This window comes from Dryobates pubescens, chromosome 6 (genome assembly GCF_014839835.1).
Source record: "Dryobates pubescens isolate bDryPub1 chromosome 6, bDryPub1.pri, whole genome shotgun sequence".
Classification (NCBI taxonomy): domain Eukaryota; kingdom Metazoa; phylum Chordata; class Aves; order Piciformes; family Picidae; genus Dryobates; species Dryobates pubescens.
In genome coordinates this window covers 28,627,952-28,642,047 of record NC_071617.1, presented here as the reverse complement: position 1 = coordinate 28,642,047, position 14,096 = coordinate 28,627,952, and the positions used below count along the sequence as shown (strand labels likewise).

Genomic DNA, 14,096 nt, shown 5'->3' with positions numbered 1-14,096 from the left:
TTTAAAAAGGTTAAATAGAGCAGAGGCTCCAGAGTTTAAGACAACCTTTCTTTCCCACATGCACACACCTTTCTGCATGCACTGCAAACAACCAGAAAATTTCAGTCATTTGTCATCTTCTTGCATTTTATGGCTGTATTGCTTGGCATAATGCGGAAGCCTTCCAGGTAGACATTGTCCTGAGAAGCACAGTATGGACTGGCTGTGCTGATTTCTGCCAAGACGTAGGTTCTGGACACTTAAAAGCCTCTAGAAGTTAAGCAGTCCAGGAGGCACTGTTTATAAGACAGGTTGTCTGGGCAGCCTCAGCATCAGCCTTCATCTCACCTGGTCCCTCTCTTCCATCCTCCTCTAAGCTGTATGTTGGCATGTAGCTGGCTCTCTCTCTCTCTGTCCCAGGTGCAGCCATGTGAAGCCACTTCCCAGGCTCTCCTGAGAGCCCACTCAGCCTGTGTCAGTTAGTTATTTCCATTAAACACTCTGTGACTAACTTGTTCCTTTACCTTCTCTACTGCACCACTGAAAATCTGAAGTGTGAGGCATTTCTTGTCATTAGCTATTTTCCAAGTAATTTTCCAGCTGACTATTCAAGGCTGATGAAATCAAAATTATTCTTGTCAGGTCATTGCATCTTCTATTACCTTGAAAATAATTCTAGTTTGAACCTGGGATATTTTCTGCAGGCTCCAATATTTTCTTGAACATATTTCTTACACTCTGTTTCTCTGCCTTTTTCTCTCACACACAGATACAAACCTTAGATTAAAGATCAAAGAGCTTTAGAAGTATTTAAGTAATTATTTAGCTACCCCAAGAGTGAACATGAAGACAACCACACACACAAAAAAAAGGACAATGAAAAGGCAGCACTCTCTTGTAATCCTTTGCATTAATGTGTTGATTAAAGAAAATGCCAAACTGTAGGGTATCAGCCAAGCCTGTAGATGATCTATTGGTACAATGAATGAAATAAAAATCAACAACAACCAAAAAACCCACAACAACAAAAAAATCTAATTACACTTTGCTTGCATCTTTCCTGAGTAAGAAATACAAAAGGAAATTTATCTTTGTTGTGGTTCAGATTTCCTCATCCTGCTCAAATCTGCTCCTAATTTAGAAATATGCTGGTTTCTGCTTTCACATTTTCATTAAATGTTGCTTAGCCTTCCTGGATCCAAAGGAAGCCTTGGGATTGGCCATGAAAACAAATGTCTCTTGGAACAAAGCATTGGAGCCACTAGGATACAGAGCACCAAATTCAGACCTTATGCACGGACAGGGAAGCAATCCAAGGTCAGACTGGTATAAGTCAGGAAGTGATGGTGCATGAAAGAGATGCTGTTCTCAGGAAGAGGAAATTTGGGGTCTCCTTTTCACCAGTGTTCCTTCTGGTTGTTTTGTCTCCTGACTCCCTCAGACTACTCCATATGGAAGTCTTACGGACAGCTCTGTTTCCTTCTGGGTTTACCATTCTGACCTCTGCTGTGTTTACATTCTCCTTTCCTCTCATTCTTCCTGTTTTACCCTCTCCTCCCATTTCTCTCCTCACATTATCTCTCCCTCACTTGTTCTGTCTGTTTGCTCCTCCTTCAGTTCCACATGTGGGTTTATCACAAAGCTCTGGCCACTGGTCTCTCTGGGATCTTTCTTTCATTCCTCTCCACTCTCTGTTTCTCCCCTTCATTTTTCTTTCATCTTTTATTAGTCTTTTTTAAACTGCATATTCTTTTTCTTCCACTTCAGCACACCATCCTTCATATATTTTGTTTTGTAAAATACATCTTGAAAGCTGTATAATGGAGCAACAATACAATTCAGGGTCCTGGGATGATAATAGCAAGAGATGAGATAGAGGAAAAACTTTTTTCCCCTCAGTGCAGAGCTTTCAGCACAAAGAAATACACTACAGATTGAGAGAAGCTCACCTCCCATCTGTAGAGCATTAAAAAGCTGGTGTGTGCAGACGCTGTTCCATCATATGGTGCCAAGCAGAAAGAGGAAATTTTTAGGTGGGATTTAACTGAGCACATGTGTCTCTTGAGAGGTCACAGTATGATTCAGTTGAAGCACGACATTCTGTCACTGGCTACAGATTTGATGGGTTAAGAAGCAAAAAGTTAGAGTTGTATTGATAATACATGGCAGGAGTTTTTAGTGGATTACAGGCCATTAGGGCAAAAAATCTGAGCTATGGAGTAATATCCCATAATTTACAGTATCAGTTTTTCTTGTGTTCTTTGTTCTGGGTCTTGGTCCCACTGGTACCCCAGAATGCATCTCAGAAGACCAAACCCAAGCTGCGGTTTCAGTAAAACTACCTGGGGATCTACACATAAACAGAGTTAAAGTTGCCCCTCAGGCAGTGGTCAAAGTGGGGTTTGGCATGCATCAGCCTTTGAGAGAAATAAATGGTGAAAGATATGCTAGGATACTAGCTTAGGTTTGTGGGTGTTTGCATACAGTCCCATGGCAGGCTTGCTTTCAAGGCTGTAAAAGTGCCCCATACATTTTTTCAGGCCACTAATTCACACTATTTCAACTGTGCTGCATATATACAAACTAGTATAAATACCCCTACCCATACTGACATTTTCATCGTGTTCTGTGTGCATACAGTGCTGAATCCATTCATGTTAAATGAGGATACAGCATTTTTTTTTCCCCCTCACACAGGGATAGCAAGGTACTGTAAAACTGCAAAACGAGAATCAGTTGAAGCGTGGTAAATTAATTTTTGGAAACCTGCCTTCTTTCAAATAAATGTTTGGGGGTTTTTACAAAAAGTTGGGGAAAGAGCAAGAATTCTGCTACCTTTCACAATATCTGATTTTTGGGATAAAATTGCTGCCAAAATGACTCTTTTCGGTGTTGACAGTTCCTGTTTTTTAGATAAAGGAAAAGAAGTTCCAAGAAAAAAAAAACACCAACTGCTAAATGAAAAAATACTTTTAAAAGTGAAATTCCATGGAAACCCTCAATCACATGGAATCAGTCACGGTTTAGTGAAAAAAAAAAAAAAGAAGAAAAAAAAAAAGTCTTCTCAATTAAAAATTAATTCTTCTTTCTTTCTTCCTTCCCTTCTTTCATTCATTCTTTCTCCCCTTCCTTATTTCTTTCTTCTTTCTTTCCTTTTCTTTCTTTCTTTTTCTTTCTTTCTTCTTTTTGTTTTTCTTCCTTTCTCTTTTTTCCTTTTTCTTTCTTTCTTTTACTTTCTTTCCTTTCCCTTTCTTCCTTCCTTTTTTCTTTCTCTTCTTTCTTTTTCTCTTCATCCTTCTTTCCTCTTTTTCTTTCTTTTCATTCTCTTTTCTTCTTTCTCTTTTTTCTTTCCTTTTTTTCTTTCTTCTTCTTTCTCTTCCTTCATTTCTTTGCCTCCCTTTCTCCCTCACTCCTTCCCTCCCTGCTTGCCTGCCTGCCTCTCTCCCACCTTCCCTCCCAAATTACTATTTAGAACAGAAAAAGGCATCTTCATGGATGTGTTTTAGGTACTATGAGAAAGTCATAAGTCTTTATAAATCATAAACACTCATCAGAGGACAAAGTGTATGACAAATTAGGGAAGATGAATGTAGAAAAGAAAACACATTTCATTTTATTTTTCTGTTGCTAATGCAGATAAAAAACAGACACACTTCTCTCCATGTCACCCCCATAATCATATGTTCTACAGAATTGTGGTGTTCTGAATGCTTTCCACATGAGCTTTTGTTTGATTAAAATAAAATAGCACATATTATTTATGCTTTTTAAACCAAGGGCATATTTTCACTTACAAAATTTGAACTGAAGCAATTAAATGGGACAAAGTGTGCAGCCTGTATCAGTAATTTGCTGTAATACTTCTAATGTTTCTGACATTAATAAATTTAGCTGGTTGATATTTAATGTCAAAGCAATTACTCCAAAATGACACCAATTACCACTCTAAATAAAATAAAACTAATAAATCAGTCACTTTTTGCATTAATGACTCTTTCTCATTAGTTTATACAGCCTAATTATATAATTTGCAAATATACATCTTTAAAAAGGACAACTAAACTATCTTTGCCAGTGGAGATTTCTTAACCTCTATTACTAGAGTGAAAATAAAATTTATTACTACTGTAAAAGGGAAATCTTAATTAAATCTCTCAAATCTTGTACTTCGCAGGAACACTTGCTTTTTTCATTGTCTTACAACACTTACGAAGGACAAACGACTGGTCCAAATGAGACAAGTACAATATTTTCCTTGATTTATATGCAGTGTTTAGTTTAAGTCTTCTCCCTTACACTCATATGAACTGATGTTTGTTGTTGTGGTTTGGTGGTTGTTTTTTTCCCCATTATCTGAGATAACTATCAAGAAAAGATTTCACTCTGAACAATCACCTAGGACCCCGTTCTGCAAAGTGAGTATCTGAAAGCCAGGCATTTTGTTAGACTGGGAGCAGATTGAGAATTAAGTGATTTTGGTAAAACTGAAGGTATGAAACTGGTCTACTTCTAAGGCTGGGAACAAGATGAGAAAGTTATCCAGTGTTGACAAAACAGTGAACATTTCTCACTGTGTGGCCTGTTGACTAACAGATGTTGCAACAGACTGGACAAATCATTGAACACATAGGCATTTTATAAACTTAATAGTCTTCTGCTTATAACTATATAAAAGCTCTTAATAAATCTGTTCAGCAATGGTTGGAACTAGAACAAATATTGGCCAATGAGAAGCATAATATAAGTTGTGCTTTCAATAAGAACAGAATTAAAACTGAAATTAAATTGTTGCACATCAAATAGAATAAAAACTAGCACTAATTAACTGTTGGAACTAAATAAACACTGGTACTGAGCCTAAGGGCATATCCACATGGATTCCTTTTTGGTATCAAGGCCATGCTTGGTTCCAATTAGAAGGGACAAGGTTTATCCAAGTTTAACTATCTGGTGGATATATGGAAGACAGAGGACCCCAAAGAGAATTTAACAGGCTGTCAGGTGTGTTCCAGTATGGGATCTGGACTCTAACTGGAGCTATGAGAACCCAGTACTGATTATAGTCAAGTGGTGTAATGGATGGAAATTAAAATGAACAATAAATGTGATGATGCAGAAATGTGTACCAATATGAAATACCTCATGTTTCAGTCATCACATGACTCTATGTTGCAGAAATCTTTGGGTACCTAAGAGAATGCCATTTAAGGCTGGCTGCCCCTTGTATAATCAAGTGACTAATCCACATTTGCTTCCCCTCATACCCTCCTGGATTAAATGGGCTGTCATTTCAATCCATGGACATGGCAAAATGTGTGTCCATCTTTATAATGTTTCCAAAGACCACAGTGATGGAATTAGATGGTCTCAAAAAGTTGCTATTAACCATACTGTGCTCACCTAACCTGGTGATGAATATTCTCAAGGTCTGCTTCTCTCTCCTCATTGTTTCCAGTTAGGTTTAAAGTTGCCCAGCAGCTCACTCTCACAGCAAGGGCAAAAGGTATGGTCTCTATCTATGCCACATTGCACTTTTCCAAGAAGCAAGAGACAAGGTGAATCATTATGGAAGTAGTATCAGCAAAGGTTTTGGTCTCAAAATATCTGTTTTGAGAAGCAATGGTATAAATAAGGCATGACCAACCTTAGAAGAGTATTCAATAAAGGATCAAGGGAAGAAAAGAAGGGGGACACAATGTAAGATCGTGAGGTTTCTTGTAAACTCAACACAGCGGTGAGGTCACCACCACGTGTATCTGCTTCCAAACCACGTTTCAGAAAACACCAAAATAGTTTGTAACATACTGACTTTAATTTATAAAGAAGATTAAATTCAAAGTTTAACAGTATAAAAGAATAACAAATACTTTTAAAAACAAAAATACAAGATAGCATACAGTTGCATCCTGGTTCCTCCTGCTGCCAAAGCTCAGCTTACACAATTTCTTGAGTAAGATTCCACTGCATACAGTGTTTTCTATCACTTCAGCATATGTTGAAATTGAAATGAAAGGTTTTTATTTGCAAAAAAAGCTTCTCCAGGTACAAGCCAGGGTTCTATTATGATTACCTAGTCATATGTCCGATCCCATAAGTTATTTAAACAAAACAGGATGAAATCACTGTTGCAACATTCCTGCCTTTTTGTGCCAGCTCCTAGATGCCAACAGTCCATCTGTCATTGCATCAATCAACCCAGCTGCTTGTAACTCACAGTTGTTCAAGAGTTGAGCCTTTTCCACCTGGGCCCCTTGCTTAAATTCGCATCCACAAGTTCTTATTCCCCTCAGGCACACAAAGTATATGGGGGAAAAATGACAGAGAAGGTATGAAAACTTGTGAGAACTTCCAGACAGCAAGGAAAAAGCCTCAGGCGGGGCAACATGAGTAGCCCCACCTGATGGCAATTGTTCATAATTTGTTCAGCTTTACCTCTAGTGAACCCTGAGGCAAACCAAAACGCTGATGAGGGCAGCCAGGTGTAGAGGAAGAAAAGGCTGAACAAACTGTTTACCCTTCCCTGTCTCTTTATGATGAAACTGATAATTCTGACCCATATAACTCTGCTTGGGCTTTGAACTGACCACAGAAAAATGCTTTTAGAACCCGGCCGAACCAGACTGGAGTGACATTACAATGCATCTTACTACTCCTTGTTGGTTTGTTGTTGAACTCAGGTGAAAACAAGCAGGAAAAAGATCCTACCAAAATATGTAATGCATGGCACCTCAAAATTGGATAAAAGGATACATTTTTCTGCAAGTATCCCAACTGTAGAGTAACTTTTTAAAAATCCATTAGTAGTGGCACTTTCACTGCATCATTTTTGGAAAGCATAATACTAACAATACAAACAATGTGAAATACAATAGAGCCACTAGTGAAAAATCTCTTCACTTTAAAACTGCAAAACAAAGAGCATTTTACACACTTCCCTCAGTCCTGCAAACCTGAAACACCCAACATTGCTTAGACAAAACTGAGAATACAGTAGACTCTTCAGCATAACTCTACTTAAATGACAGTATTAGGAAAAGCATACTAATTGAAACCAAAATACACAGAATCTGGTCTCTATGCTACCATTGGCCAAAAAGCTATTTAAAAAAAAATGGTTTAAATGCAAACTTTTACATCTCCAACATGTTTTACATATTTCAGACAACACAAGAAGACACATACATTGTATGTGATAATTGTTCAAAACTAGCCATTACATTTTCACAGATTAAAAAAGTCTGTTTAAATATTTCATTTCTACAAAGTGAATTTACATTTTTAAGTACAAAGTGCAAATACTACAGTTGTTTTTATTGCCTTTTGGTGAGGAAATCTCCCACATGTCAAAGAGATCTGCCTGGGATTAGTAAACTTTTCATCCTTGCTTCTTCGATGCTTGCTGGAAGAAAGTTGGGGAAAAACTCTGCATTATTAATGATGTTTTCAAGTGATCAAGTATAAATATTTCTCTCCATTTTTCAGCAGTGTCCACAACCCACTATCAGAGCAAGTGTTCTGCACAAATATTGATGAGGAATAAAAAAATCCCTTCCACATAGTCCTTCATGGCATCTATGAACAAGGCTATCAGCAAAATCTTTACTGTTTCTTTAAATCTTTTCCTGTCAAACTGTTTTAACAACTTCCAGAGAATGTCTCTGGTGCAGTATCCCTTTCCATGGCATGTGACATGTAAGGACTGGGCTACTGGCCAAAGTCTTACGAATCTATAGCTTCCTTGCAAACATTTTGCTAGGCTGCAAAAGACCCTCTGGTCTCACTGACAGTATGTGTGTATGTTGGACAGGGTGGAGCTGAGCATGAGAAATCTATCTGGGAATTACCCCAGTTCTGTCAGATTCATCATGTATTTGACCTCTTTTAGAGCAATCACCAATAAGGCTCAGTGAGCATACCAGTACAGCTTTCTTTTCAATAAGTTTGCATGTGCATGCACACATAGAGATGTGCATGTATGTTAAAAAAAATATACATATATTAAAAAAATCAGGAATATATCTGCCTAAGTTCACATAAACATATCTGTAACTGAATGCCAGCAATAAACTAGCAGAAAATCAGTTCTTGAGTGCTCATTCCTGAATGGTGCAAATCTGATCACTCCTTCCTAGATGGGTAGTTTTCCTTTGAGTAGCTCCCTTCCGGCCCACTGCCTTTCAATAACTCCCTTTCAAGTGAAAACTTTTATGATGAAAGCCACCTTCCATATCTGCAGCCTTGTATTATTTGAGTATGAAGTTGACAACAGATGGTTTGCTGAACCAGACTTAATTCAAGGCTATCGTTTGTCAGCAACAGCTTTTAAAATAATTGGTGCTGAGTCAGCAATATTAACAGACAAAATTAAAAACCATAGATGCTCTAGGTCATTTTTATTACAGATTCTGCCAGTCAAGATCAGATTACAATAAAAGGGATAGGGCTTGTCATGCTTCAAGTGTAACGCACGTGTGCCAGTAATTACCATTATATAATTAAAATAATCCCTCTGAATGTTTTTTGAGTTCCGACAGGATAATTGTTTCCAGGCTGCCTTATTTAAAGTGATTCACAGGGACATCTTGAAAAGTTAAGACCACAAACATTTGTTTAAACAAACAAAACCATATCACATCCCTCTAGCTGTGAGAATATATTTCATCAGAGCTATGTAGGTAGTCTCTGATAGAACTCACAAACAATGTTGAGCTTGCCTCTTGGCTTGTGGGGAGGTTCACCCCAGGTTCAGTTTTTAACAGGTTAATCTAGGTTTCTGATGGATAGGAAGACATGAAACACAACTGTGGTTTGGGGATATTTTTAGACAAATTCCTCTATTCCCAGCTGCAGGGTTACATGAAATATTCTTATAATATATTAGTATGTCTAAAAGCAGTTAATTATTTGCTGATTCTTTCACAGACAGTAATCATTTAATTCCTTTAGATAATACAAAATTGAGGCAAGAATGGTAGGAATATGATTCTTTTACTAGACTATTCAGACCCATGCAGAAATGCTAGTTAGCTGTGCCTGTGTTGCCCAGAAAATTGCATTTTTAGGATTAATTATTATAAAATTAGATACACAGAAATTCACAGCTCTTTTTTAACCTCTTTTACTGAGCTTCCACTTGAGTCTCTCCTTTTTAGTGTGTACCCTTCCTTGATTTGAAAATACTGCTTTTGTGCTTTTTGCAGCTCTGAAAGCCTTGAGAAGCCAAAATCTCACGAATGACATACACTGGTGTTATTTGGAAAAAAGAAAGCCAAAACTTTGCAGAAAATTGGTGCAAAACCAAATCACTGATTATGTTGTCAGAATGCCTGACATTTTATTTGCTACAATCTCTCTGCAGACCTAATCAATTTTAGTTTTAGCATACATCAGCAGAATGATGCAAATCCTATGTTCTCCAGCATCATTATGGTCAGCCAAGCAGAGGCATTTGAAAGTGACAGCTTCTTTCTCTATACTAAGATTTTAAAAGGTGTTTAAAGCCCCCATATAGTAATTCAGTGGGATTTGTGAAATGTACATATTTTCATTTGGCAGGGAAATGCACAGCTTTGTTCATGAAGTAATTTCAATCAATGTAAGTTTGTGTCTACAATGTGACACAGGAAAATTAAGGGAATTCAGTTAAAGCAAAAGTTAAAGCAGTGCACATTCAAAAGTGTATGGGAATGCTGCCCTTCAGGAATGAAGAAGCCTCATTTGAGAGCTCAGTTACACTCATTATGTTACCTATACACTAATTTACACTTTACTAGGAACATCCACAGGCAGGCCTAATTCACTTTGCATTTATATACATTCACTCTGTGCCTGCAGCTGACTGGCTCAGCTTTCCAGTGATAGTTAATTAGGATACTGCTCTACATTGTCCTGGTAAGTCTGCAGAAAGGCAGATGAATGCAGTCTGAAGCAGCAATTCTAAAATCCCAGGAAGTTAAGCTGGGAAAGGCAGGAATGGAGATCTTGCTCTCCTCATTACTCACCTGCTTGCTGGATGAAGTACTTTCAGTGTTGGTTTTAGGGGCTGCTAAAGGAAGGAAAAGAAAACATTCTAAATGTGATTTACAAGTTATACGTAGTGTCCCCAAGAACTGAAGACCTCATTCAGAAAAGGTATTTTTAGTATAAGGTAAATGCAGAGATTAAAAAACAAATCAACCCAGAAAGAGAGATAAAATATTTCATATCTTTCATGTAATCATGGAAACATCTGCTTTTTTCATTCCTCTGTACAGATGTTGCTTCTTTCATTGAAAGTTCAATGGCAGCAGTTCAATGTTAGCTAAAACGTGACCTGGAAAGGTGACAGAACAGCTCATTCTGAAGGTCATCTCTAAGAACATGGAAGTAAGAGAAGGTTATCAGGAGCAGCCAGAATAGATTTGCCAAAGGGATATCATGTTTGAATAATCTGATAGCCTTCTATGATGTTGAGACTGAATGGGTAGATATAGGGAGAGGAGCGGATGTTGTTTACCTTGACTTTATCAAGGCTTTTGACCGTATCTCCCATAACATTCTTGTAGGCAAGCTCAGGAAGTTTGGGTTGGAAGAATGGGTAGTGAGATGGATTGTGAACTGGCTAAACAACAGAGTTCAGTCCCGTTAATGCCTGTAACTAATGGCATTCCCCAGGGGTCAGTACTGGGTGCAGTCTTATTCAGCATCTACATCAACAACATGGATGAGGGGTAGAGTGTAAAGTCAGCAAGTTCCCTGGTGATACCAAACTGGGTACACCAGTTCCCTGGTGATACCAAACTGGATACACCAGAAAATTGTGCTGGCATTCAGTGAGACCTGGACAAGCTGGAGTGCTCTGCAAAGGGAAACCTAATGATATTCAACAAGAATAAGTGTAAAGTCCTGCACCTGGGGAGGAACAACATCACACAGCAGTACAGATTAGGAGCTGACCTGCTGGAAAGCAGCCCCATTGAGAAGGACATTGTAATCCTCGTGGACAATAAGTTACCTATGGGATAGCAATGTGCCCCGGTGGCTGAGAAGGCAAATGATATGCATCTTGAGGTACATTAAGAAGAGTGTGGCCAGTGGGTCAATGAATGTTCTCATCCCCGTCTACTCTGCCCTTGTGTGATTACATTCTTGTGTCTAGTTCTGGGCTCCCCAGTTCAAGAGGGACATACTAGAGAATGTCCAACAGAAAGCTGCAAGGATGATTAAGGGACTGAAATATCTGTCTTATGAGGAAATGCTGAGACACCTGAGGCTGTTTATTGTGGAGAAGACTGAATAGAATAGAATAAACCCGGTTGGAAGAGACCTTCAAGATCATCATGTCCAACCCATCAACCAATCCAACCCACCTATCTTATTAATATTTATAAATGTCTGAATGGTGGGCATCAAGAAGAAGGTACTAGTCCCTTTTCTATGGTGTCCTGTGACTGGACAAGGGGTAATGGATGCAGACTAGAATTCAAGAAGTTCCACATCAACATAAGGAAAGAATTCTTTACTGTAAGGGTGATGGATCACTGGAACAGGCTGCCCAGAGATGTGAAGTCTACTTTTAGAAAACCCATCTGGATGTGTTTCTGTGTTACCCGCAGTAGGTGATCCTACTTTGGCAGCAGAGTTGGACTCAATGATCTTCAGAGGTACCTTCCAACCCTTAGCATTCTATAATTCTATGATTGTATGAGTCTATGATTTGCTTAGAACGAATTGCATCTAGTTAATGTCAACCATTTTGAAGTTACTAAATCTTAAGTAGTACATATAGCCTATTATACCTGGCAGGAATGAAGTATGGACAAGCAGACTGTCTGGAAAGGGTTCACTTTGCTTAAAGATATTGCACAGGAACCATGAGCCAAAGACATTGTTCATGTTTAATCTATAAAACACCAAGATTATCAATGTCCCTTACAAGACACTTGGGACACAGAATGATGCAAAGACACCTTACTCATCTCTCACACCTCACATGACAGGATCTCATCTATTCCTAGAAATACAACTCTACTTGTAGTGAAGTGGCTATTGATTTATTTTGTGCAAGTGAAAGGATTATCAGAAAGTAAAACAAACCCAATTTTTACTGTCTTGTCTTTATAAGTCTGAATATCTAGGAAAGCAACCAAATGACATTATTTAGTTCTTTTTCCCAACTGTATGCCAATAGTTTTTCAATGTAAAAATACTTATTCTTTCCAGAAATGGATGTTCTCAGATTGTTTTTCGGAATCTCTGTTAAAAATCTCCAGCTAGTTTAGCTAAATTTCTGTGTGATCTTCATATCATTTCATGTATTTTACAACTTTCTTTTCCCAAACAGGCAGTTTATCTTAATATTTGATTATTTTTTTTCCTTACTGGAATGAACACAGGGAAAAATGGGTTATCCTTTGAGTCTTTCTATAGCTTCCCTTTATGTCATGGGGCAACGATTCCAGACACAAAGTTCATCTATGATGAGAGACTAAGGAGTGTCAGCTGCAGCAGGACACAAGTATTTTGGAATGGATGTTAACAGATGAAGTGACCATGATGGTCTCTATATTAAAACACTAGTCTGCCAAACAGTGTAAATGAAAAAGGTGTTACATTTCTATTTCCACATTTATAGCATACAATTTTTCACCTACATCATGTAAGTGAAAATTGCAAAGTATTATTATTATTACATCTACAAAAAAACACGGATAAAAAAATGATGGATTTGATATATCTGAGAGATCTGTTTCTGTGAGCCATAGAAAATTTACTTTACCAGCGCAACGTAGATTTATTCCATCTTTCTTTAGTATTCCCTTTCTAGTGTTGAATTTTGTGGAATTAATTATATTTCTGAATTCATTCCCCACTTGACTTGCTTTCCTGTGATCCCTGGCTTCATTTTAAAAAGTCCCAGGCCAAAAAACCCAAACCAAACCAAATCAAACCACAACACAACAACAACAACAACAAAGCGCCCCCCCCCCCCAAAAAAAAACCCCAAACCCAACCCAAACCAAAAACCCCAAAAAACCCCAACAAAACCCACAAAAAAAAAAAACAAAAAGAAAAGAAATAAACCAAATCAACAAAACAAACAAAAAGCAAAACAACCACAACTCCCCCAACCAACCAACCAACCAACCAACCCAACCAACCTACAAAAAAACCCCAAACCAAACCAAACCCACCAGTTTGTCTGTATTCATATTCCACAACTTTATAAAGTCTAAGAATCTACCCCTGATGTTTACAATTCTCTAAATTAATTTTTTTTTCACTTTCAGGAATTGTGTGATTGAGCTCTGCAGAGACCATTACACACCATAGTTAGAAGCTTCCCTATCTACCACTTTGGCAGTGAGGAAAGGTCTTTGTGTACCAGCAATTCTTCCACTTGTTTGGCAGATGACCACATTCCTCACTGTGTCTCTAAAGCACAGCTGATAAATGAGAAGACTTTAGAAAACTCAACAATGTGCTTCCTTTCCAACAGGAATCCAAAGAAACAGAGGTGTGATACTTCCACTCATTTAGGACATCATTTCACTCATTGAGGACATAGTAGTGTAATAGCATTACACTGGTTTTTCAGTGACTGGTAATGTTATTGTATCTTTAGGTTTCAACCTGTAAGATATTTAATGGTCAAATTAATAGGAAGGTTTTGATTCTACCAAAGCAAAGCAATTATTTCATAGAATCACAGAATGTTAGGGGCTGGAAGGGACCTTGAAAGGTCATCTAGTCCAACCCCCCTGCCAGAGCAGGATCACTTATACCAGATCACACAGGAACGCATACAGACGGATCTTGAATATCTCCAGAAAGTGAAACTCCACAACCCCCCTGGGCAGCCTGTTCCAATTTCTGTCACCCTCACAGTGAAAAAAATTTCTTCATGTTTCCATGGAACTTCCTATGCCTCAACTTCTACCCATTGCCCATTGTCCTATCATTGGGCATCACCAAGAAGAGCCTGGCTCCATCCTCTTGGCACTCACCCTGTATGTATTTATAAACATGAATGAGGTCAACCCTCAGCCTCCTCTTCTCCAAGAGCCCCAGCTCCCTCAGTCTTGATGGGGTGCATGGTGCCATGGGTTAGTTGTTTAGGTGGTGTTGGATTGGTTGAT

At 38.2% G+C, this 14,096-nt stretch overlaps 1 protein-coding gene across 4 annotated transcripts in view; it reads right to left on the bottom strand.

Annotated features, from left to right (window-relative positions):
* Positions 1-5,769: 5,769 nt before the first annotated feature.
* The window catches only part of SMOC2 (SPARC related modular calcium binding 2), a 134,220-nt gene continuing 125,893 nt past the window's right edge, over positions 5,770-14,096 (bottom strand). For 2 of the 4 annotated variants that reach the window (XM_054162805.1, XM_054162807.1), the window contains exons 12-13: positions 9,981-10,024; positions 5,770-7,378 (exon numbers count right to left, since the gene is read on the bottom strand). In XM_054162805.1, coding sequence (XP_054018780.1) covers positions 7,355-7,378; positions 9,981-10,024 — 68 coding nt within the window. In that variant the 3' untranslated portion in view covers positions 5,770-7,354. The remainder of the gene's footprint in view (positions 7,379-9,980; positions 10,025-14,096) is intronic. The other 2 variants (XM_054162806.1, XM_054162808.1) reach the window with 1 other exon arrangement.